Here is a 23,192-nt window from a genome sequence, read left to right on the forward strand (position 1 = left end):
GGGCTCACGGTATAAAGCAAATAACAAAGGCGATAGGGGGCAGCCCTGTCGAAAAGATGTTTTAAGTGGAATAGATTTGGTAAACTTTTAACAGTATTTTAGTGGTCGCTTCATAACATAGTTGTATGCCTTTAAGCAAGGCATCACCAATGTTTCTATACCCTCTAATACTGCAAACGAAAAATCATGACGCACCTTATCAAAAGCTTTCGCCAGATCAGTCTGAAAAAGAGCCACTTGACTGACCTCATCTGACACTGTCTCTAACAGGGAACGTGCGATATGGATACGGTTTTGGATACTACGGCCTGTGATTCCGCACACTAGGTGCGGCCCTAATAAATCTAATGCCACAAGCTGCAGACGAAAAGAAAGAACCTTGGGGGTTTATAGGATATTTGCGAATGCTGTCGCCCCAGCCGATCACGCTTCGTGCTAAACTGCAACACACTCTCGCGCTGTGCATTGCACGTCGTCGTCTTCATCAACTAATACAGCTATCGAACCACTGATATCGTCGCCGGACGTGCCGACGACCCAGCAATGCAAAATCATCAGCCAATCAGGCTGAACGCGTGCTTTCGCGTGCACGTATACTTGGTTTAACTGTACGTTAAAACCGTACCACTTTTCTGGCTGTCCTCTGGCTTCCACTAAATAGTTTTGCAGGACGAGACAAATGACTGTTTCAAATTTGTTTTCCTCTTTATCTCTGAGTTTGATATCGTGGACTATATGTCGAATCACAAGGCAGTGCTTTTCTCAACGTCATGCAGTGTTCCCACACCGGGGTAGGTTAACTTTACGTTTGCTGATTTCGCTCACGCCGATGACGATTGATTAGTTAGTATGAAATGCAACAGGTAACTGTCACCTTGTGCTGTGGACGGCCGTGTAAGTTTACATGTAAGTATATGTATCCAGCGAACTGATGAAGAGTGGCAACTTGTGGCTTGGTTCATCACGAAAAACCAAAGCAGCGCGAACAAGACGACGACGACAGCGAAATAAACAAATAAACAAATTTATTTTTGCGGCCCGAAGCTTCACCAGACGCGCGTTCTATGAAGTTATCAGGAAAAAAAACAGCCAGAGAAATTAACGAAGCTTTCACTATTCACAAAGGGGAACCAATTGCACCAGCACGCCTTCAATCGCGCTTTTTAATAAGGAACTAGACTGGCTGGCCTCTTAAGTCCCTTAATTTCTGTGTCCGAATTATTTTGTTTTTTTTAGCTTTTTAATACACATGGCTTTTTTAATCATATGCTTTTTCCCATCGGTGTATGTTGCTTACGCAAATAAACCGCGCTTCGTTTGGTAGTAGTCGACGCGTGTTTTTGTCTTTCTTCCTCTGTCGTCGTCGTTTTGTTTGCGCTGCTTTGATTTGTGGAGCGTTTCGAGCCTCCGAGTTATGCTCATTCCACGGATAGAATCCAAGATGGCGGCCTCCATAACAACGACACTGTATCCCAGTGGTTGCCATGGTAACCGAGGTGGTTGCATAATGGATTGAAATAATAAACAGGCGACAGCGTGATGCCCGAGCACCGCAATTCGAAAGTAAGCTATGTCGATCCGGTGTACATATCCCTGTCCGTCAGGCGTCCAAATCGTGCCACTTAGTCCCGACATTTGTGTGAAATTTGTGGGCCAACACTTTTGCTGCAGAGTGTTCATGATGGTGTGGTACGGTTCAGCGTTCGTGCAGCATAAACTTACTAGCTCAGTTAAAGCGCAGCTCGCGGCAGGGATTTGAACCGGTGACGTATGTTAGATGCGTTAACGCTCGATATTCGATCGCTGCCTCAGCGTTGGTTCATTTTTTCATGCTTCCATCGTTTCGTTTCTTGCAGCCTAAGCAGGAAAACGTTCGCTTTTGTTGTGTATTCCTTTTTTTTTTCTCGGGGAAGGGAGAGTGTTCCTTCCACGAACGGCATCGTTTACTCGTGCCTCTGTTCATCGTCGCCCGTGTGCCCTCCTTTACGTTTGTGTGTGGCCCGGGATCGGGTTTCGTCGGCGGCGCCTGCGAGGCGTGTTTCGGCGCGAAACGGCCTGGTCAGGGAAAAACGGCCGGGCCCCCTGGGCAAGACAGTGTCCTCTTCGACGGCAAGGAAGAAAGACGTTTGTGTCCTGTGTTCCGTCTGACAACTCTTTGCGTATCTGTACCCGTAAAGTTAATACAGTATTCCTTGTTTGTTCCTTAAAAAATTCGTCTCTATATCACCACTGTCTCTTCAATATTCGCTGTCGCAAAATTCGAGCCTCAAACATTTCACAGCTTTTCCTGAGAGAGAAGTGATGCGGCTCTCGAGGACATATGCCGCTAGGTTACTTCATTCCAGTCGTTGCGGGGATGTAGAAGCGTCGGATTATTCAAGGAATCAAAACTGAGGGGCAGCTTTGTTTGATTAGGGTCTAATGCAGAGTTTCCTCTGATTTTTAAAGTGCGGCCTTGAGCAGTTCATTGAAGAGGAAGATCAAGCGCAAGCCATTACATTCATTCAGTGAACGAGAAAGGAAAGCTACCACAGGTGATTACAATTATAGAAGAGAGAGATCAGCGTAAAAGCAGAGCGGAAAGTTCAAATTGGAGTGAGAACGTAGCGCGTCACAGAGTGGCGAGTTTGCGTCGGGTAGCTAATATACTCCGGTCTGCATCAAACGCCTTGGCCCCATCGAGGTGGTGCGGCAGGCTGTCGCTCGAGGAGCCCGGCGTTCGTGGAAACTGCCGCACGGCACAGCTTGCGCGCTGTGCGGCGAGGACCAACTTCTCGGGAAGCGTGCATTGGGGCTCGGTGCTCTTTCTTCGAAATTCCTGGCGTCACGCTCGGCAGCTACGGGCTGCGCAGGCTGGCTTCCACGTTGCGTTGTCGCTTGGGAAAAGAAACGCTGACGGGAATCTGAAGCAGCGAACCCTCTTCTTCAGATGAACGTGGCTCCGTGAATGGCGGGGTTAGGGATCGCTTTCTTCTCGCCTTCTCCTCTTCTCGCCTGTTATATCCTAGAACACTACGTGTGACCGTTGCAAAGCTCAGGTGAAGGTCAGGAAACGGGTTAGTTCGTTTTACGCAGCAATTATAGAGTGATTTTCGGGAATCTACTCCGACGAGTGTGTTCAGCAACGTGGCTGAACACTACGTATTTAGTTGTAGTGCTTCTACAGCTATTTAAATTTCCTTTTTTTCCCCAAGTGGTTGAGGTACTTGAAGTCCCTTCCCTACGGCATCGCCCATCTCGTGCCCAACTGCATCTCTAGTGGCTATCTGCATGTATCCGAGGCATTGATTTGCATTGTTATTATTGATCAGCGTGCAACTCATCCCTTATGTAATATCTCCTGAAGGGAGCTTTTAAGGAAAATAACGGGTGTTATACCACCCGCTTTTAGCTTTTAAATTACCCATCAGGCATGCATTGGAAGATTAAATTTTAGGAAGTCGTAATCAGATTCACAGTATATGTATTTGAAATGGGTGGAGTGGGATGAGGGTGGAATGGGATGAGGATCACTAGTATGTGATTAAATTTGCATTTTTTTTCCTTTTTTGCCCTGTTGCGCGTTTGGTGGACCGTAGTACTATAGCGAGTAAAGAACTATGTCCGGAGGGAGCAGTCAGTGGTTTGAAGATGGTGGGTGCCCATTCATGAGGGATCCGTCCGTAGTAGTAATGGTCTATTTAATAATAATAATACAGGAAGGAAAATATTTTTGCTAACCTCGGCATCTGCGATCGCTACGGTAAGCAATTTAGCTGGGGCAGCGAAAATAAAGGGATAGCAGGCAGACTGGAGAAATGAAATGAAAGAGGTGAAGGGACAGGCAGAAAGGATAGGGAGAGAGGTACCATATACAAGTAATCTATTTACACTGTAACGTCCGTCCCGCACTCACATGCACTGGAATTATGAAACCGCTTGCGAATGACGGTAGTAGCTTGTTATATTAGGTAGTGCACAGTTGAACCTTGTTATAAGAAACTTGAAGGGACCCGGCGATTACTTCGGTTACAGCCGTAGCTTCGTTATAGCCCATGTTCACTGAGCTTCCAAGGGGAATCGTCATTCCTTCGTTATATCCATTATTTCGTTGCTAATCGTTTCGTTATAACCGGGTTCGACTTTAATGACTCATTGCAGCGATACGTCTGCTAAGGAAATAGCTATCTCAGAAGCTTCGCAGTTCAAGAAAAATTCGTCCTGGTTCGTGCATCGTGATCCCCGGGTCAGGACCGGGTCCAGCTGGGGTCTGGTCAGGGAATCCCAAGACCCGGACGAGTTTTTCTCCTACAGCGAAGCTTCTGAAGTAGGTATATCCTTTGTAGCCGCAAGGCTGCACTCCCTAATTGAAATCTACTTGCTCTGATGGGTTCTACGTTGCCGCTAGAATTTCAGTCGCTTTACATCGCGCACAGATCTGTTTGCAGAGGTTGGCGTTTTCCCGCGTTTGTTCATCCCTGAGCGCTTTCGTTTTGTTTTTTCTTGGAGCACGTGGTCGCGTTTGTTTCCCTCCCGACAGGCGGTGCCACTTTCTCCCAGAAAGAGCGCGCAGCGCTCTCCCGCTCTTACCGGAGTGGGTGCTCCGCTCGGTGGCGCCCTCGCTCAGGACGCCCGCGAAGCTTCAGGTCCCGTTGGACGTCGCTCCCCCTCCTCTTCCGAAAGGTCGACGCGGTTGGAGGAGGGCGGAGGGGAGGGAAACCTGTCGTGGCGGACTCGGCGCGCGAGGCCCGCAGTCGAGCGCCTGCGACCGCGTCGGCGTGGTGCGTTGAACCGCGCTGCGAGAGTCGGCCGTGTTGCGGAAGCCTCCTCCGGGCGCTCGCGTCGCGATGTAAACACGGGCCGCGTTGCCGCGCGCGCCCCGGCGGGACAGCTGCGCCCGACAGCTGACTGCGCTCTGCTTGCTGCTCGTTCGCCGCGTCGTTTCTGCGAAGCCGCCGTCCACCTGAACGGCCAGAGTTGTGTTCTGCCTCCGACTCGGATACCCCTGCGCGCGCCCAGACGAACCGGCCGTTGAACCGTGGAAGTTTGTGTGACCAGTGGTTGACCAGTGCTGTTGTTGGTCTTGTGTAGCGAGAAGCCGGTCGGAAGGGCAGTGCGTGCAAGAAGTGGATCTCGTCGAGACGACGGTGCTCGCGCTGTCGCGCCTGTGCTTCCCATTCGGTGGACCGCGTGACGGTTCCGTAGTCGCTGCGTGAATACTGAGCCCCTGCTAGGGCGTTCTCCTTCGCACCTGGCTTGAAGTGTTGTGCTGACAACGAGACTTCGTTTGTGGATACTTCGTCGGTCGTTGTTTCTTGAAGCGACTTAGCGCCACTCATCATCGCAAGATTACTCGTCACGCTGACTGGGTGAACCAGAGCCGTCCCTCATTCGTGCGTAGCCGCTGCGGAAAAAAGGATCTGTGTTGGATACAGCGTGACACCCGCGTGTGTGTATAAACGGCGGTGGCCGCCACAACCTCGTGGAACAGCCGCCTTCCATCGGGCGCGTGCTCTCACCGGCTGATTGATTACCTCCGTGGTGCTTCGTCGCCGTACGTGGTGTGGTCGGTATTATAGTGGCGGTGCGCGTCGCCGAGTCGTGGTCCTTGGCGGCCGGCCCGCGCGGTTGGCGTCCCCCGGGAGTTCGCGCCCTGGGCCGGGCGCGTGAGGCTCGCGGCGGTGGCGGTTCCATGGCGCCCATGCCGCCGCTGAGCGGCCTCTCCGCCGGCGACAACGGTGGCCACCACCGCGGGGGCTCGGCGCCTGCCTCCCCGGCCGCCGCGGGGCCCGTGCCGGCCTCGTCGGCGTCCTCGCTGCTGCTGCGCGGAGTGCTCACCTCCTCGGCGGCCGGACGGTACTTCGCCTGGAAGCCCAACAACGCGCCGCCGGTGAGTCGACGCGCAGTGTGTGCCGCGCTCGCGTCTCGCCTCGTAGAAACTATACGATTCTCTTGCTCCTGCCGATCTGTGACCGGCAGCGGTGCCGTACTTTTATTCGAGCACGCGAGGGGTGTTGCAGGCGGCATGTATAATGTTGTATCCTACAACCTGCCTCGGTAATTACGGCCTTCGAGTACGGCCCCTGCCGCGGTGCCCGCGTTTCGATGGAGGTGGAGTGTAGAAGCACCCATGTAGTGTGCAATTGTATTTTGAAGAACCGCAGCGTGAGCCGTCAATTACGGGGCTGTTGATAGAGTTGTTGCGCCTTTGCTTTTCTCATGACCACTTTAGAATTTTGCATCCCAAACGGCAGGACCTTTACACAACTGGCTACGCCTGCGCTACGTGTCCTTGTTCTCGCTTTGCTGCCAGCGATGTGTTTCACCGGGAGCAAGCTCATTTGTTGAAGTTCACAGATACGTCGGGAACGTTGCATCGCGCTTCGTAGAGCGGCCAGTGGAAACAGCCGGAGTGAGGCCTGTCGGGCATGGGCGCAAGTGGGCTTCGGTCGCGGCGTGCGCTTATCGCGCCGGCACTGTCGTTTTTGCCGGTGTCTGACCGCCTGAGCTGATTGAGATAACGGGGCATTCTTTAAGCGGAGTCTTGCGCGCCTGCTTTGTCGTAATTACTCTCCGTTGGCAGGCTGGGCCGATGAAGGGTCGCTCCTTTCTCGCGGGTCTTTCAACGCGTGTCGAAGCGTTGACTGGCGCTCGTTTCCGTCAGTCGTAGCACCGTCGCGGGGGAGACGTCGGCGCCAGGGTTGGTGCCCGGCAGTTTATAAAATGCGTTGGAACAAATCGGCATTGTTATAGAGGGAAGGTTTTCGTTCCTCAGCATGCAGCACGATAAGGTGCCCCGTTCTGGCATTGAAAGCCAGTATCGTGGTCCGTTAGTGATTCGGTTTTTCGTAAGCGTTGCTCAGTGTACGGAGTGAGGACGCACACTTCCGGAGAGCTGATGCGTGCACTCGCGCTGGCATTTTTGTGCAGTATTACCACACGACGCTCGTTTCGCTGCACCTGTGCGGGGCGCGTTCCGTGTCGTAACGTTAGCGTACGCGCCGGTGCCCGCCCGCGTGTGTCGGCTGGCATCCGGTGACACGTAATATATGCCACGCTGCAGTTGGCCGAATGAGGAACATATGTAATACATTTGTCCACAACTGGCCTTCCTGCCTGCCCACTGTGTGAGGCGGCAGCTCAATGAATCGTCAGTGGCTGCTCGGGAAAAGCAGCCTAGATCGTAAACCAACCCAAGTCCCACCGGTGACAGCACCTGCCATAGAAGGGCCATGGCGCATCGCTTGACCGCTGCGCCAGGAGTGGTAGGAAGACTCCAACGGGTCTATGAATGTAGAGAATAACCAGTTCCGCATATATGGACATTAACCCGTTCTCGCTATCCGTGAACACTGGATCTGAACACCGCAACCGAAGTGGAAACCGAACTGCTAGCGCACCTAATTCACATCTGGACTAACTACGCAAATCGACCATCATTTTTTTTTTGTCGTGGTTCCTATGGCGTTTTTGCGATTGAATATTCGGCTTCGAAGTAGACACGCATGGAATGGCATGCGCGTGGCACTTATGCTTCTCTTTTGTTGTCGGTGCGTCACTGTTACGATAATCCTAAGTGAGGCAAGGCTGCTGACTCGAAAGGCGCTGGTTGGATCCCGGTCGCGGCTGTCGCATTTCGACTGAGGCGAAATGCTAGAGGCCCGTGTACTGTGCCGATGTCAGTGCACGTTAAAGAACCCTAGGTGGTCGAAATTATCCGGAGCCCTCCACTACGGCGGCCCTCAATGCCCTAGTTGCTAACCGTCCCGAGCGAAAAAAATAGGCGGGATGACGCGATGACGTTAATTTGTTAATGCCTATAAGTGCGGAATTGGTCATTCTGGACTTAACATTCACACAACCGTGAGAGTCCTGATGCCACCCCTGGCGCAGTGGTGCAGTGGTTAAGCTGTGCGCCACTGCCCTGCGATGGCAGGTGCTGCCACCTGGGGAGGAGAGGTAGCTCCTGCCGAGCAACCTCTCGCCACCAGTTGTTGATTTAACGGTCGTCTGCCGCGGTGGTCAGTTTGTTCACAATACGGCGGGAAGGCTGTGACGACGCGACGAAGTGACGTGACTTAGGTTGCCTCTCCGGGGATTTTTTTTGCTCGCAGTGCCGACGACGACGCTGGATTTTGTGCAGAACGGGAGGCTTAAAGCTCTCGCGTTAAGCCTAAACCATCGTCCCGGCCATTGTGAATTATTGCTGTATATCTGCCGCGGGCGCCGGGTCCCGCAGCGGTGCATCTGGGACACATGACCCCCCTGGTTTCGATTTGGGAGCGCGTGGAAATTTCGCCGTCGGTCTCCGGATGTACATTTGGCAGAAAGCTGGAGAAAGGGGAAAGGATAACAAAAGAGAGAGTCGTCGTTGCAGGAGGGATGAAAGTGAGGCCGGCCGCCGCTTGGTACACTCCGCACGCATCGCCCGGCCTGCCTCCCCGCGCTCGTTGTCACGGCCTCGCGGCGCCGGCGGCTGACCGACGGAGGTTGGCCGGGGAGGGGGCGAGATATCGGCCGGCTTCTTCTTCGATGTATCGTCTTTCCGGGGCGCCGATGCGTGTCCGCCGGGGACGGCGCCGCTCCCCCGGTGGTTTCCGATCGCCTTCACCTTGTGCCGCCGCCGCCAGCCAGTCGTCCTGTTTCCCGCCGACTCTTTATCTCTCTCTCTTTTTTTGCTTCTTCTCCTTCCCCTCCCGCTGCTACCGTCCCTGCTAGCTAGGCCTTCGTGCTGGCCGGACGTTATCTCGTAATGTACTGATATCGGCCACAAGAGTTTACGGGATGCGTGTGCTTGGGGAAAAAATAGTTACACTGCACCCAACTGCATGGTAATGTTACCAGCCGATGGAGCATGCACGTTACCGCGTACCTTCAGGCAATTGGCTTCCTTGACTACTTAAAACACGATTTCTTTTTTTCCCAAACGACCGCATGCAGTAACTTTTGTGACTGATAGTTCACGTAATCAGCTGCAGCCTTGTTCTGTTCGAGAGGCCCGCTCTCTTTCCACCACTTTGTTGGCGCCAGTGTCGGTATGTGTGTCCCCCATTGAGTAGCAGTGGTATGCCGCCAGTATCTCTTCATGATGTTTCCAGCGTGTTTTCTTCAAGTGAGGCGAGCCGCAGTATCTTTCTTTGCGGTGGGTGCGCTGATCTCTTCGAGTGTCGTGGTCCACAAATGTCGTGGAAAACGCACCTTTGGCAGCAGCCACTACGGTGCTGTCGTATGTCGAGGCATCCTGCTTCATAGTTGCTTTAGTGGCAAAAAACGGGCGCCACAATCGCCGTCAGCACGCTGCACACCAAAAGAAAGCTGTGCGTTTATTACGCGAGGGACAAAGTGCTTTTTGACAGCCGTAGTTGGGGGTGCGTCCATTGCGCGAGTAACTAAAGTACTACCTGTCTCGACCGCGAGGTGGCGGGAGTTTCCGCAGGTCGTCGCTTCCTGAAATTGACGGCCCTTTTTGGTCTCTGCCGTGTGGTCACACATTAAATGCCGCCTCCGGTGACTGCCGCACCTGGCTGTACTTTGAGGCCGGATCGGCCCGATCGAGCCCCGAGTGCCGGCGGCGGAACGGTGTTGCACTCTTCCTCAATCACATCGGAGTCTTGCCTTCCGAGAGAGAAGCCGCGCTGCTGGCGTCGACTCCTGCATGGCTAGCGGTGCGCTGCAGCGATGGCTCGGAGGAGGAAGCTGATCGAGATGAGGCGGCCGCCGCCACAAAAGCGAAAGTTCCTTTTCTCGGCCAGGCCGCGATGCGCGGAAGAAGAGGGGGCGGCGAGATTGGGCAGCTGCCGCCTGCTCGCCACAAAGGGAAAGTGCCCAGATAGGAAGAGGAGATGAAACGCGAATGGCGAGGGAAAAAAGTAGCAAAAAGAGAAAGAAAACGTGACGAAAACTGGAAGGAGAGGAGCGACCAGAGACCGTGTCGACCTTGGGAAGCGCCGCTCGCGGCGGGGCACTACTCTATTCCGGCGCTACCGGCTGCATATCTTCCCCGCGGGTCGTGTCTCGGTGGCAGCTGCCAGATTTCTCCCCTCCGCCTTTCTGTGCAGTAGTATATATTCCGCGAGGTCTGTTACCGAATGCAGAGATCGTTATCCTCTCTCTCTCTCTCGCCCTGTGTAGTGCGAAGTTGGCGTCTTCATCGCGCGCGGCGCCCGAGGAATAAATGGCGAGCGTCGAGGCCCATTCAGGGGACGGGGGCGCCCTGTCGCACTTGACGCATTTTCTTTTTCCTACTTTGATTTCCTGATTCTTCCGCGCTCTCTGTCACTTTCGAACCCCCCCCCCCCCCCCCCTCCCTCTGCATCAGGGAGGAACATCAAGATGTCGTTTGAAAAGTAGCGCGCTGTCGCGAATCTCCGCCTGAAGAAAAAAAAAGGGGGGGGGGGGGGGGGGGGTCATTTTCTCCGGGCTCATCTGTGCGGAATAACCATTCCGCTGCCGGCGAAGGGAAAGCGCGCCGCATACCTGGGGATCATCTTCGTCTCCTTCCTCGTCATGCTCTCTTTTTTTCTGCGAGATCGTCGGCGTTCTGCTTGCGCGCGCTTTCTCTCTAGACTAGCCTGCACTCGCGAAAGTTTTCCAAAGCTGAGGAACAGCCCCGGCCAGTGGACGAGGGTAGTGGAGCGGTAATGGCCTGTCGTCGCTGGACCGATGGGAATGCGCGTCGCAGTGTGCTGGGGCACTGCTCCTCACTTCCCCTCCCACTCTTGGCTGTTTCCCTTCCTTCGCATCGGAAAAGTAGGGGCGAACGCTGCTCTTGGCACGCCGCAGGTGGATTGGCCTTTGGCGCCGTCGCTCACTCATAGCGTGTAGCGACGGCTGCCAAGCTGTCGGCAAAGGCTCCCTGCTAATGTGTATATTATGTATACACTTGACCGCGTTATAATCGAGGGTTCACCGCATAACATGGCCCGCAGTGGGGCCGGTTATTCTTCTCTCTTTTGCGGCGTATGCCATCGAACAGCTGACACGCATATATGCCGTGATGGGCGAGCGGTTTCCTTGTTTTATTGCCAAGTGACGCAGCCTTTGCGCAGGGCGGTAATGGCTTAGTATTCGAGGCTTGAAGTTCAGCTACCAGTACTAGAATTTCTAGCTTTCTGCCTGTGCGTCCGTCATCGCAAAGCCAGTATTATAAATTAGATGGTTTCGCCGCAGACATCCGGCTAAAATATTGGGGGTGTATATTAACATGCTGTTCGGAACGTACAAAACTCAATGTCAAAATACTGTTCTGTTTGTTTTGCATGGCAGTAGTCTGCCAGGACTATGCAGCACACGGCCCCAATGTAAATAATAACAGCAGGCGGAAGCCCCCCCCCCCCCCCCCCCTTTCTAAAACGACAATGCAATACCAGTTGATATACAGATGAAACTGTAAACAGTACCAAGAAAAGAAGCGAGTCTTCGCAATTATATTCCCTTGTGCCATTTTTGTGTAACGAATTTCTCTGTTTATTCTGTGCATCCCCGTAATTCCTCGTAATTCTGCCTAACGTTGGTGCCGCCAGCCCTTTCCTGTTCTTGCTTGCATCTTCCGTTTCGGTTGCGTGTCCAGGCAGTGCTAGCAGCGCGCGCGTTGAATCGGCTCTTGCGATGGGTCTCCTTTGTGGGCCCCCTGAACACGCGCGATAGGCATCGCCGATTCGCCTCGCAAGTTGCGCAGGCGGCAGCGTGTATACACGGGAGGGGGGCCAAGTGAATGCGCCGTTCCGTACCACGTTCGCCGGCAGCGTCAACATAACATCGCGCCACACTGGCGGGGCGAACTCCGCGCGGCGAGTCCTCGGGTGGTAATCGCAGCGGCGAACAATGGGGCGGCACTCCGCCGTACACACGGGGTCCCCCCCTCCATTGTGTTCTCCGCCCCGCAGTACGCAGGAGGAGGCGACTCGGGGGACTGGTAGAACCAGCCGCGCAGTCCAGTTTTTTCTTCGCCGCCTGCGCTGCAAGGTCGCGCCGAGCAATGCGACTCTTGATTATGCGCGCTTCGAGATGCGGGGCGGATGATGAGGGGTGCCGGCGACCCGGCTCCGTGTGCGTCGCTCCCCTCCGGACGGCGTCGGTGGCGTGACCGGATCGAGAAAGTCGGCGCTGACGGGAAAAACGAGATTTGCTCGAAGGACGGCGGTTTCGGTTTGTCTCGTCTTTCTCGACTGGGCCCGACATAGAAGAGAAGCAGCCGGCGCGCGAGAGCTAGACAGCCGGTGGAACCGCTTCTGTCCAGGAATGTCTCGAGGAAACGGCAGCAGCGGGAATGAGCGACGGTGTCGGCTGTGGAGGCCTTCGACGGAACTTCAGTAGGCGGCCGCTTGTTTCGAGCGACGCGAGTGAAACGTGATTGTGGGAGACTGACCGCGTTGTGTAATGCGAGCCACGTTAATCTGGTATATAGAGGCGGAGCCGTCGGCGAGTCTTGCGCTCGGTTTTTGTGGGATGGTATTCGCTGTATACACACTCATCATGACCGGTTGCGGTGTTTTTACCTCATCAGCACATACCGCTCTTAGCCGCCAATCAGAGGACAGATCAGCGATGGAATTGTGGTGACGTCACGCCCTGCTAGCGAGAGGCAGTTAGGAGCTTATTGCGGGGGTATGGATGAATTCAGCTATCGTCATGAAAGGTGCAGTGGATGTCAGCTTTCAAGGCACACCTCCCAGCGCCTAAAGAACACCAATGGTGAAACCAGCGTTGGCTGAAGGGATCCCCTCTTCTTTGTACAGGCGATGCTCGGCACAAATGGCCAGGACTCTGCTTGTAATGCAAGTTTCCCCAGAGTGAACCCTTTGTTAGCTCACGAGTCTTCGGAGTCTGCTTCTAGGTTAGCTTTGTCCATGCTAAGCTAGCAGTTCTTGCTAACTAGAATAGGATAATTGTGCCGTGGCTCTGCTTCCCACGTCGACACGAGTGTTAGAGGCGCACAATGTTCGGCTGCCGCAGAAAAATGGTCGCGGCATTTTCTAGCACGCAGTATGAAGACGTTTAGAATGTGTCTGGCTAAAAGAAATTAGAAGCGAACTCCCAAGCTTTTCGCACCCCCGCGGAGCGAAGGAGTGATAGCGACAGCTTTACTACCTGCCCCTCTCTCTTTCCAAGAGTGCGCTGTTTCCCAGGCGCTGGTGGGTCATATCACATCGGATGGCGCGCGGATGTCAAGAGAGCCTGCACTCCGCCCACGTGTTTCGTATTCAGGGCTCAGGCATAGCCGGGCAACAGTGCCCTTGGGCAGCAGGTGAAAGCGGGTGTTTTCGGTTACGACACCGTGTATTCCTAATGGTGTCCCTCACGCGGGGGACAAAACAAAACAAAGGACCGCGCCAGGAAATATACGCCGAAGAAAAAAAGAAAAGACAAGCGTGCGTGGGACTCTGCGCAGAGCAGCATAAGACCCTGCGTCAGCCGCTGATTTACGGATGCAGCGTGCTCCGGAGGGGGGGGGAGCCATTTATATGGCGCCGGCGGTGGTGGCTGCCAGCATCTGCGGCGGCCATGCGGAAACGCAACGCGCGTGTCGTCAGCTGACGGGGGGTCGGCAGTACAGCGCCGCCTGCGAAGCGCTCCCCTCCGACCTCGACCGCGTTTTTGGCGTGCGCGTCCTTGCGCACAGGTTGCGCCGGACACGCTCTTTAGGCGGCCACTTTGCGCTCCTCTGTCGCTCCCCCACCACACGCCGCTATCCTCACCGGCGTCCACCGCCGGTCCCGTTGTGTCGTGCTTTGTGTCTCTGGGCGCCGTGGTGTCGTCCCTTTTGTCTCTGGCCGTGTCAAGACGCGCATTCTCTTTGCCGTCGGCGCAGTCCGAACAGCGACGGCCTCGCGCCTTCCGCCCTTAATGAGCGCGTTCGGACGGACGTACACTTCTCTCGCACCGCCAAGGCCTTCGGGCGCGAGTGGTCGCTGCTGTCCAGGAATGGTCGGACTGTGTTGCTCTTCGCGACCAGAGGTCTTACGCGGTCGCCTACCGGCGAGCTTTGCCACAGCCAAGCCTATTACTCGCTATATGTAAGATCCGCGTGGTCAGGCTTGCCTGGTAGTCTCCCAGATGCTAATGGATGTCTGTGAGGCCTACTTACGCGCTGTAGTTGCAATTGCAGATGCCGCAGCCAGCAAAAATCTTTTCCTTTTGTATTTTACGTCTGAAAACAAACCACTAATGATAATAATGATAATGACGTGCTGCATTCCCGAAACAGGTTAATTGACGCAGTGCAAGCCGTAGTGGTTCGTGCATCTCCAAATGCGTGCTGTGTATCGTTGCCGTCGAGGCGCGGGTACGCTGTCGCTGGGCGTTTGAGCCTGGCTGTGACGTGTGACTATTTGAGAACTTCACCGCGGTCCGCTGTCACGCGCACCGGTGGGAGTATGAAAGATGACCGCTTCGTCCTCGTGATGCACCTCTGCGGCAACTGTGTTTACCCCGGCACACGCGCTGCGTGGACCAGCAGTATGTAGAGGGGAGAGAGGCGGTCGCGTTTCCCCGCGCCGGCTCTCTTTTCCCGGCCTTGCCCAGCGATGCAAGCGGAGATGGATGGGCGCGGCGTTGCGGGGGCCTTGTCGAACGCGCCCTTCCGCCGAACGGGGCGAGCAACTCGCATAATTCGCTCCGTGCGGGGCCAGTGATTCGGTTCATTAGGCGCGCGAGTCGGGGTGTCGGACGACGTGCGGGCGGCTGGCCCGGACCCAGTGGCGCATGCGGTTCACTGGACCGGGTCCCTCTGTGTAATGCCCGGTACGAATGAGTGCTTGTGGAGGGCGTCGCAGGTTGGCCCGCGTGGCTGGCACCGGCTAGTCGCATCACCCAGGAAGCGGCGATTCGTTTAACTGGAGAGGGGAAATGGAGCTCGGCTTGTACGTTTCCTTGGGTCGACCTGCGCCATCCTTAGCGAGTGTGCTCATTTTTCTTCTGTGAAGCAGCTTCGTGTTTACGTTTTCTTCGGCGTTAGGACGTACAGTCGCGTACAGAGTAATACGGAGCACCTTTCGGCGCTCAAACTCGCCTGACGCATTACCTGACAAAAACTAATGAGTGCTTAATGGTTCTTACGCAAGTAAATACCGCTTCTGCGGTTTCGAATGTAGGCAGCAAGCCTTCTTGTTTTCGTCGCACGACGCGGAGGAGGCGTTGCTACGCTGAAGCGTGCTTAACATTTCACTTTTTATTTTTGTCGCTCAAGTGGTAGTCTAATTCTGCGTTGTTGCTACAACTAAAGCAGTGCGCGAACCAAGATGTTTGTATATACCTGATCTTCACTTTGGTGCGCGTACTGCGTCGTAAAATATTCTCGCGTTTCCCGAAAAACGGTGCGACATTTACCGATTCATCGGCGGTCGTCTTGTGGTCCTCCTTTTTCTCGCCGCTCTGCCTCTGTCCTGGCGCCGCTGTCTCGGGGGATGCGCGCCACTCGCGGAGGTGGCAGGTGCGCGCGTGTCACGAGTCGGCGCCCTCCTCCTCCGGTCTATGTATAGTTGCGCGTGCGAACGAAGCTAATGGCCGGTGGTTACGATGGCCTGGCTTCCTGTTTACCCCCTTCCCCTGGACGAGCCAGAGGGGGCGCAACTTAACTTGACGTGACCCAGATACGCGGGAGCGTGCCTCACGCCGTGTTGTGCTGCCTCTAGCCTAGTATCGCCCCGCGCACGCCCCGACTATCGAGTGCGGCGGTTTTTTGTTTCTTCCGCGAGGGCGACAGGGACGCGTGGGGAGACATCGATCACAGCTCGGGACCAACTGCGGCGAAGCTTTGACATTCGCGTTGCGCATATACACCGCGGCGTGTGTTAAGGGTGCGCGTAGCGTGGGCATATTGATGGGCTCGTTCTTAAACCGGTTGTTGCCAAAAAGGAGGCACGTGTACTGTTGTTCACAACCGCGTCATTGTTTTGGCTGCGAGCGTGCACTCATTGAGCGAGCGCTGGCACATGTCACCGATGCCAGTCGAAAGCGCTAGTGATTCGAATGTGTACTACAGATTAAACGCAACTGTTTTCTTTTACTGTGTTGTGGTTCGTACCTTCCGTTCTCACTGGTTCCTGTAACATGTCAGAAGCTGCACACTTCACGTTTCACTTTGTACTTATTTCTTCTATTATTTCTTTATTTCTTTAAGTAAACAAGCGCGCTCTTACGGTAATTCGTAGCCATCGTTTTACTTCAGTTTTCATTAGCGGGGCCGTTGGTTTCTCTCCTAAATTATAATTCACATCTTCTGCAAAAAAAAAAAAAAAAAAAAATGACTGAAAGAGAGAAGATGGGGGCGGCTCACTCATCTCGGCCCAGTTATGTCTCCGCTTCCTCCACCATTTCTCGTGCCTAATGAAGATCGTCGCGGGGTGCCCCCGTGCGCGCTCATTGCACGCGTGGACAGCCGTGATGCATCCCCGCGCCCTGAGCTTCGGCGAAGGCGACTGCTAGCTGCGCGGCGGCGATGATTGCGTGTGTGCCGCACTGAAGGGGCCAGCCATGTCGGCGCTCTCAGCGGGAGCGGGCGGTTCGCCGGAGTCCCCCATCCCTCTCCGTGTGGGTCATAGCTGTCGGCACTCGCTTAATCTTCGGGCGGCTACCCTCGATCTCGCCTCCGTCGTTCGCCCCGCCAAGACGAGTCGGCCGCGATAGCGGCGAAGTGGCCAGCGCTGGTCGGAGGGAAAGGGCGGTAGCGCTATCTGACGACGGATGGCGCGTCCTGCCGCCTTAATTTCCCCGCATAATTAATCAGGCGAACTCCTTCGACGCCGTCACTCGCGGTGCAGTTCGAGGGCGTCGTGCGAGGCGGCCATGGGATCAGGTTCGACGTGTCGCTTGGAGCTCGTACACCCCTGATCGACGCCCTCAGCTGTAGTATGTGTATACGTGCATTTCGGCCTTCCGCTTATTCATAACGGTGCTTGGTCTTTTCAGTGTTCTCGGCAGCACTGTATGGTGTGATTAAGGGATTAGGAACTGGAATAGAGAGGCCAACCACACTGTGCCACTCATATTTTTTCTCTTCTTAATTAACACTGCTGTATATTCGTCAGGAGGTGCCGATTCGCCCAAACCTTCAACTGCATTGCACGCGTCACTTCCCCGCCGCGGCACAGTCTTCGCTTGACGCTGCAGGCACTTATTGTGCCTGCTGTCCCGTGCACCCGAAGGGCACGTTAGTGTTATGGCCGTCTTTCAGGCGTCGCAATCCCATACTTCCAGGCATTGCCGCGAATTCGCCGTGCAATGGCCGCTCGGGTTCGTGCTTAACGCGTCCATTAGGCTCGAGTGCGGCCTCAAAGAGGTGCCGCGGGAGGTCACTTACTTGCGCGACGGTAATTATGCGCGCGCAGATCGCGATAAGCGTTTCTCTCCCTTCCTCGCCCGGCGACGGCCGGCCGGCGCAATTTTCTCACCGCTCGCCCCTCGGATGTCGCCGTCGGGGGTGGCTCCCCCCTCCCGGCGTCCGAGTTTCGGCCGCGCTGTTATAATTACGTCGGCTGCTGTCGTAACGGCCGTCTCGCGTAACCCGCCGGCGCGGTTTAGTTATGCTCGCTTGGCACGGTTTCCGCCGATCTCGACCACGCGCGCACGAGATCGTATTGCGCGAAGAAAAAGAAGTCTCAGGTTCCGCCTTATCGCCCGGGGATATACAGAGGTAGTGAGGTAACTTTAGACAGCTGTCTCGCGGACCATACGTTCGCCTCAAATCTCATCCGATTACCGCGAGAGCTGTTAACGAGCTCCCAACGTGTCGTGGCAGCTGCTGCCGCCTTTCCCTCTCGCATCTGTCTCTGTGGGGAAGAAGAATCGTTATCGTTGCGCAGTCGCGGGAAGAATGAGGTAGTGAAATCCCCGAGTAGTGAAACCGAACGCTTGAACGAACCCCACGCCGCACACTCCTGATGCTGCCTTACAGTAGCCACGGACGTTTCGAAACAATGTCTCTTGCCACAGAGAACGAGCCCTGCTTCGTGAGGACGCTCTCAGGCGCTCGTGTCGTTGGTACAAGACCGCTTTCGAGAAGAACGATCGTCGCTCCGAGTTTGTGTTTAGGCCTGCGCCTTCCTTCGGGGTTCCGCGCCTCACGCGATGCATGTAGCCGTCGGCTCTCCAAGGATCTCTTCGAAGCGGAGGCTGCGCGTGGCAAGTGCGCACGTTTCTGACCGCGCATTTTTTTTTTTGCAAACGGGCGGCATTCTCGCGAAGGTAGTTGGCGATCGAGAGCGACGTCCGAGGTGCGCAGATTGAGACCCGTTGGAACCACACCGCTGACGCCCGATATAGTGCCTGCAGCGCAGACTGCAATTTGCTTCCCCCCCTGTACTGCGCCGCCGTCTTCTGCGCGACGATCGAGGCGGAACGGGTCGAAGTGGGATGACATACCGCGCCGCTTTGCCGGACACTCTACTTGCACGCGGGCTCTGAACGGCGGAGTGTGCGGCTTTTCCTCCCCTTTCGGCGACAAGGAGGGAGAGGTTTCCGCCTGTCCGCTGAGGGCTGTATCGGCCCCGATTTCTCGGTAGCCCAAGGAATCGGGTTACCGAGACGGCCGGTCGCGCAGGTCGCGTGTCAACGGGGTGAGTGAGGGGGGTCCGCGCGGCACCGTTGCGCATCGGCGGGTTCCCACGGCGGCGGTCGTCGATGCGCTGTCGAAATGCGCGAGCGGGAAGGATTGAGCGGACCGCAGGCGTTTTCCGCCGCTATCACTGCACGCGGAAATGAGTGGCGCGTGTGCCTGTGCTTGAGGGGCACTTCTTTTCTGATGCGAAGCCTCATCACTGAAAAAAAAAAACGCGTTGTAGTCTGTCATAAAAATCGCTGATTCTAATGCTATGACGCATTCCCCGCACGTAACGTAATTATGTGTCCCCGTAGTTTTTTGCGTTTGTAAGTAAGGCGTAGGTGTAGCCAGCTGCAAACTTCGGCTACTGCGCAGCAGACTCCGGAGACTCGAGAACTATTTCTTTGGTGTCGCAGGCTCCAGCGAGAGCGCAGCTGCGATTATGGCAGGCGGGGGCGCGGATTGATGAGTGTTCCGTGTTTTATTTTCTCTTACTTACTTTTTCTTTCTTCCCCGGGTGCGCGGAGTAAGAGCGTGGCCCCATTGGGGGACGTGTGTGTGACGCCGCTGTCGCGTGTCTCTCTCGCGGGGCTCGTTTGGGCGCCTTTTTCGCGGGCGGAGGCTGGAGAAAAGAAATGTCAGTCGCGAAGTCCCTTTATAACGTGAGGCGCATCTACGCATGGTCACGTTCCCCTATACCTGAAGGGCGTGTTTTACTTTACATGTGAATGCAGGCGTAACTGCGAAGGGGGAGGATAAGTAATGACAGGGCACGTCCCTTTCACTGTAGCCGAGGCGCTCAGATAATGCGACTGTTTGCAACCTTTAGCGCTAGTACGAAACAAATAAATTGGTTCTTGAAGAAAGGATATGGCACAGTAACTGTCTCGCTTCTTATTGGACACCCCAACCGCGCCGTAAGGGAAGGGAGGAAGGTGGGAGTGAAAGAAGGAAGAGGTGCCGTAGGGGAGGTCTCCGGAAAACAATTTCAACCACTTTGGGGATCTTCAACGTGCACTGACATCGCACAGCACACGGGCGCCTTTTGCGTTTCTCCTCCATCGAAGCGCGGCCGGGTTCGAACCCGGGAGCTGGTACGAAACCATGGAGTTAACTCTTGCGCAGACGACGACGACCGAGGTAGCAGAGCGCGGGCGTTGCAGCGTTGGCAGTTTTCGCGTCACAGGCCTACGAAGGTGTTTACCGCTGTAGAGCGGGACAGCGCCGCCGTGGTCGGGGCGAGTGACTGGCGTGACCGGGTTTACCAGCTGTGAAGCGCGCGCCCGTACACAACAGGAACGCGCGCGCGCGCGCATGGATTACGCGGGCGCGCAGTGCAACGCGTGCTGCATAATAGTTATGCGGCTGTGCGTGCCGTCGGCTTCGGCGGTTGCGTCAGCCGCTCCATCAATGCCGCGCTGTGGTTCGGCTGCGGAAGCGTCACCGCTGCCTCCGCAACGCCGGCAGGCGAGCCCTTCCTTCCAAGCTGACAGAGTTGTCGGTGCGGGCCACGCGTTGAATAGTCACCGGCGGCCGCCTCAATTTTCTCCGGCCGGGCCACGGCGGGAGCGCCCGGAAGGCTGGCTACTGCTGCTGCCGCAACGCGGTCGGCCGCCTGTCGGGTCTTGACGAGAAAATGCGAGCCTGTTGGCGTTCGCGGGAAGGCCTCGGGAATTAACTGTTGACCGCTTGACTCGCAGCTGCTGGCCGCATTTGCTTTGTTGTCGTTTTGATCGTTGCTGTACGCGCCAGTGAATGGCCGCCTATACGACAGTGGACGCCCAATTTCTTCGAGACGGAGGGGCGTGTAAATTAGTTTATCGAGAAAATAAATCGTTACTTGCACAGTGACCTACAAGGTATGGACAAGTGTTTGCTTCTTGACGTGTAGATTTTTTTTTTTATTTGCGCACGCAGCGTCATGCTAAGTTGTGGCGCTTGCGCTCACGTGTGCAAAACTAAAAACGAAGGCTGCACGTCTGTTTCACTGGTCGAACACACCACCTGTTGGCGCCTATTGATGGAGAAACACCGCGACTCCATCACGTTGACATCGTCGCGTGGCAGCAGCAGCAACAGAGCACTGGCGAAGTCGGCGCGCATTGGGGGAGCCGCCCTTTTCTTCGCTGTACCTCCGGCAGTTCATAATCTGTGTCCGGCGTTCTGCGTGATGACGCAAGCCTACCGTCACACGCAGGAAGAGGCGGGGGATTTCGCGTGTCTCGCGGCGGGACGGCAGCGCGCACCCCGTCTTGTCTTCGCGGTGGCACCGATCCGTCCGTCTCTAGCTGCCTCCTCCTCCCCCGTTCTCTTTGTTTGCCGCGCGTATTCCTCTTATTTCGTTTTCCCATCTTTCCCCCGCCACTTTTTCTCGCCCCTCCCGCGGCGTTTCCTCCGCCCGCGCGGAAGTTTGCCGACGAGCCGCGACGGAATCGGGCCGCCGTTGATGCCTCCTCGGCCCCCCCTCCGTGCGTGTCTGTCCGTCCGTCCGCTCTCGAGCGTGCCCCACGGCGTGTCCGGCCGCCGTGTCCCATCTCCTTTCGTGTCCGCCGGCACGGACCCTTTCCGCCCATCCCGCACCTGCTACGAGAACCGGACCACTACAGTACAGCTGTACAGCAGAGCCGCCTGTTTCCCTCGTGTCTTTGTCCGTCGTGGAAGACCAGTGTGCCGCGCTTGGGTGGGTGGGTGGGTGGAGGGGGCCGTCCCCTGGCATCTCCTGCTCGGTCGCCTGGACGGGTCGCTCTTTTTAAAGGGCCCGTGATGATGGTGGCTTTGTACCTGGCTTCTTTTTCGCCGCCCCCGCTGCCCGTGTTCCGATTTTGCCGCTTTGGTGGAGCCAACCTTTTGTCTCCGTCTCCCGTGTTGCTGCTTCTTCAGTGTATGGCGGGACGCGGCCGCCGGACATCGAGGACAGCCTCGCTGACCGCGCTCCTGTGCTGCCTCCCTTTTGTGTAGCGGCTGTCGTCATGCTCCGCCCGGTATCGCCCCGCGTTGTGGGCTGTGTGTGTGCACTTACTTACTACCTTGTGTTACACGCGGTGTTTGTTGGGCGGCTCACTGCAGCTGGCCTTGTCACGTCTGATGCGTGTATTACTCCTTTTTTCCGTCTCCGGTTCTGATTTCTGACGTGGGCGGCATTTCGAGTGTGCCTCTTACGTACGACTGAGAGCTGTGCGCTCAAGGCGGAACGGGGAGACGGCGCGGACAGGCCGTTGATCGTTAAGGCGCTTAATCTCCCCCCCCCCCCCCCCCCCCCTTCCGTCTGGACTGCGAGGAAGGAGAAATGAAGGAACGATCGGCGGTCGTAGTACGGTATACTTACCGTATGGGGCCACCACTTTGTGCGAACTTTTTAACGGTGCACTTTGCTCTCTTTTACGTCACTTCCCTTAGGTGGCTCAAGCCTCGTGGCACTTGTTTCACTGGCCGGTCACGCTTTAGGTGCGCGATAGTGGGAAAATTGGGGGTATATTATCTATCCATACCGTATGCAACCTATGTGAGAGCGGTTTGTGTACACGTGTGTTTGTGTGAGACTGATTGGCTGGTAACGTCAGACCGGAAGATAAAATATAAAATCGCCTGTGCTGCTACGTTGTTCATTCACTCGTCGGGGCCCATAATAAATAGAGGTGGGGGGATGAAAGGAAACAGCGGTAATGCACTGCAGCCTGTCCCCAACTATTTTTGGTTTGTTTGTTTCCTTTTTGCGTGTTCTCCATCGTCAGACAGCAAATAATCTTGATACTCGGTGCCCACACCGGCTTGGTCAGCCGGGTTTCTGACAGCCAACGCGGTCAGACTCGTAACTCCGCGCGTTGCTGCCTTTCTCCTTCAGAACCCATGGGGTAACAGACGCCGCATCCTCAGAGCGGGTGCAGCTAAGAGCCGAGCCGCCATTTCAGGTTTCACCTCTTCTTCTGGCGTGATTGTTTGTGGTAGGAGCAGGAAAAGGCAGCGCGTCGTCGTCGTGTCATCGGTGCTCCCTCGGTTGCCGAGCAGCCGACGCCTGTTTGGGCCACAACAGGCGCGCCGGATCAATCACCGTGGCGCCAGTCGCATTGGGGCCCGGTCGCTGACTCGCGGGTGTCGCCCCGCCGGAGACACTTCCGCGTTTCGGGCCAGTTTCCGCCCCCACTCACTCTTCTCGTGTGGGAGTACGACGCGCACGTCGGTTTCGTGGGTTTGTTTTTGTGTTCTTTGGTGCCGGCTGAACGGTATGGAAAGAGCCAGTCGTCGAATGGCTCTCCCTGCCTTGTTGGCCTCCTCGGCGCATTGGCGAGTGCTTGCCCGCCGCCCTTTGGTGCTTTGATCCGTCCCTTGTTTTACGGGTAGTGCTCTGAATGATGCAGTTACGATGGCTGCCACTCGCTTCCTCCTCTTTCCCTTTCCGGAATGAAAGCTACCACGTCCAGGTCGTTGCGTAGCAAAAAAAAAATAAAAAAGCAGATGGTTTAGCATGGCCAATGGCGGATTATCGTCCAGTAGCACTAGGTACGGTGGGCACTTAAGGTCCTTGCGTGCTAGAGACATTTGACCTAAAGGCCTTTACCCTGAACGCCTTCACCATACGGGCCTTTACCACAAACGTCTTCGCCATAAAGACCATAAGCCTTAAAGGGCCACTGCCCAGGGTCCGGACATTTTTGAAAAACAAGCCCACTGCATAGAT

At 55.7% G+C, this 23,192-nt stretch overlaps 1 protein-coding gene across 3 annotated transcripts in view; it reads left to right on the forward strand.

Moving 5' to 3' along the window:
- The window catches only part of ssh (Protein phosphatase Slingshot), a 296,033-nt gene that overhangs the window by 42,414 nt on the left and 230,427 nt on the right, over nt 1-23,192 (forward strand). For 2 of the 3 annotated variants that reach the window (XM_089573129.1, XM_089573130.1), the window contains exon 1: nt 4,480-5,869. The exons of the other annotated variant lie outside the window; for it this stretch is intronic. In XM_089573129.1, the coding sequence (XP_089429255.1) occupies nt 5,672-5,869 (198 nt within the window). In that variant the 5' untranslated portion in view covers nt 4,480-5,671. Of the gene's footprint in view, nt 1-4,479; nt 5,870-23,192 lie in introns of those variants that run through there. 3 annotated transcript variants of the gene reach the window in all.

Source organism: Amblyomma mixtum, chromosome 2, assembly GCF_055824585.1.
Source record: "Amblyomma mixtum isolate Tamu chromosome 2, ASM5582458v1, whole genome shotgun sequence".
Taxonomy (NCBI): domain Eukaryota; kingdom Metazoa; phylum Arthropoda; class Arachnida; order Ixodida; family Ixodidae; genus Amblyomma; species Amblyomma mixtum.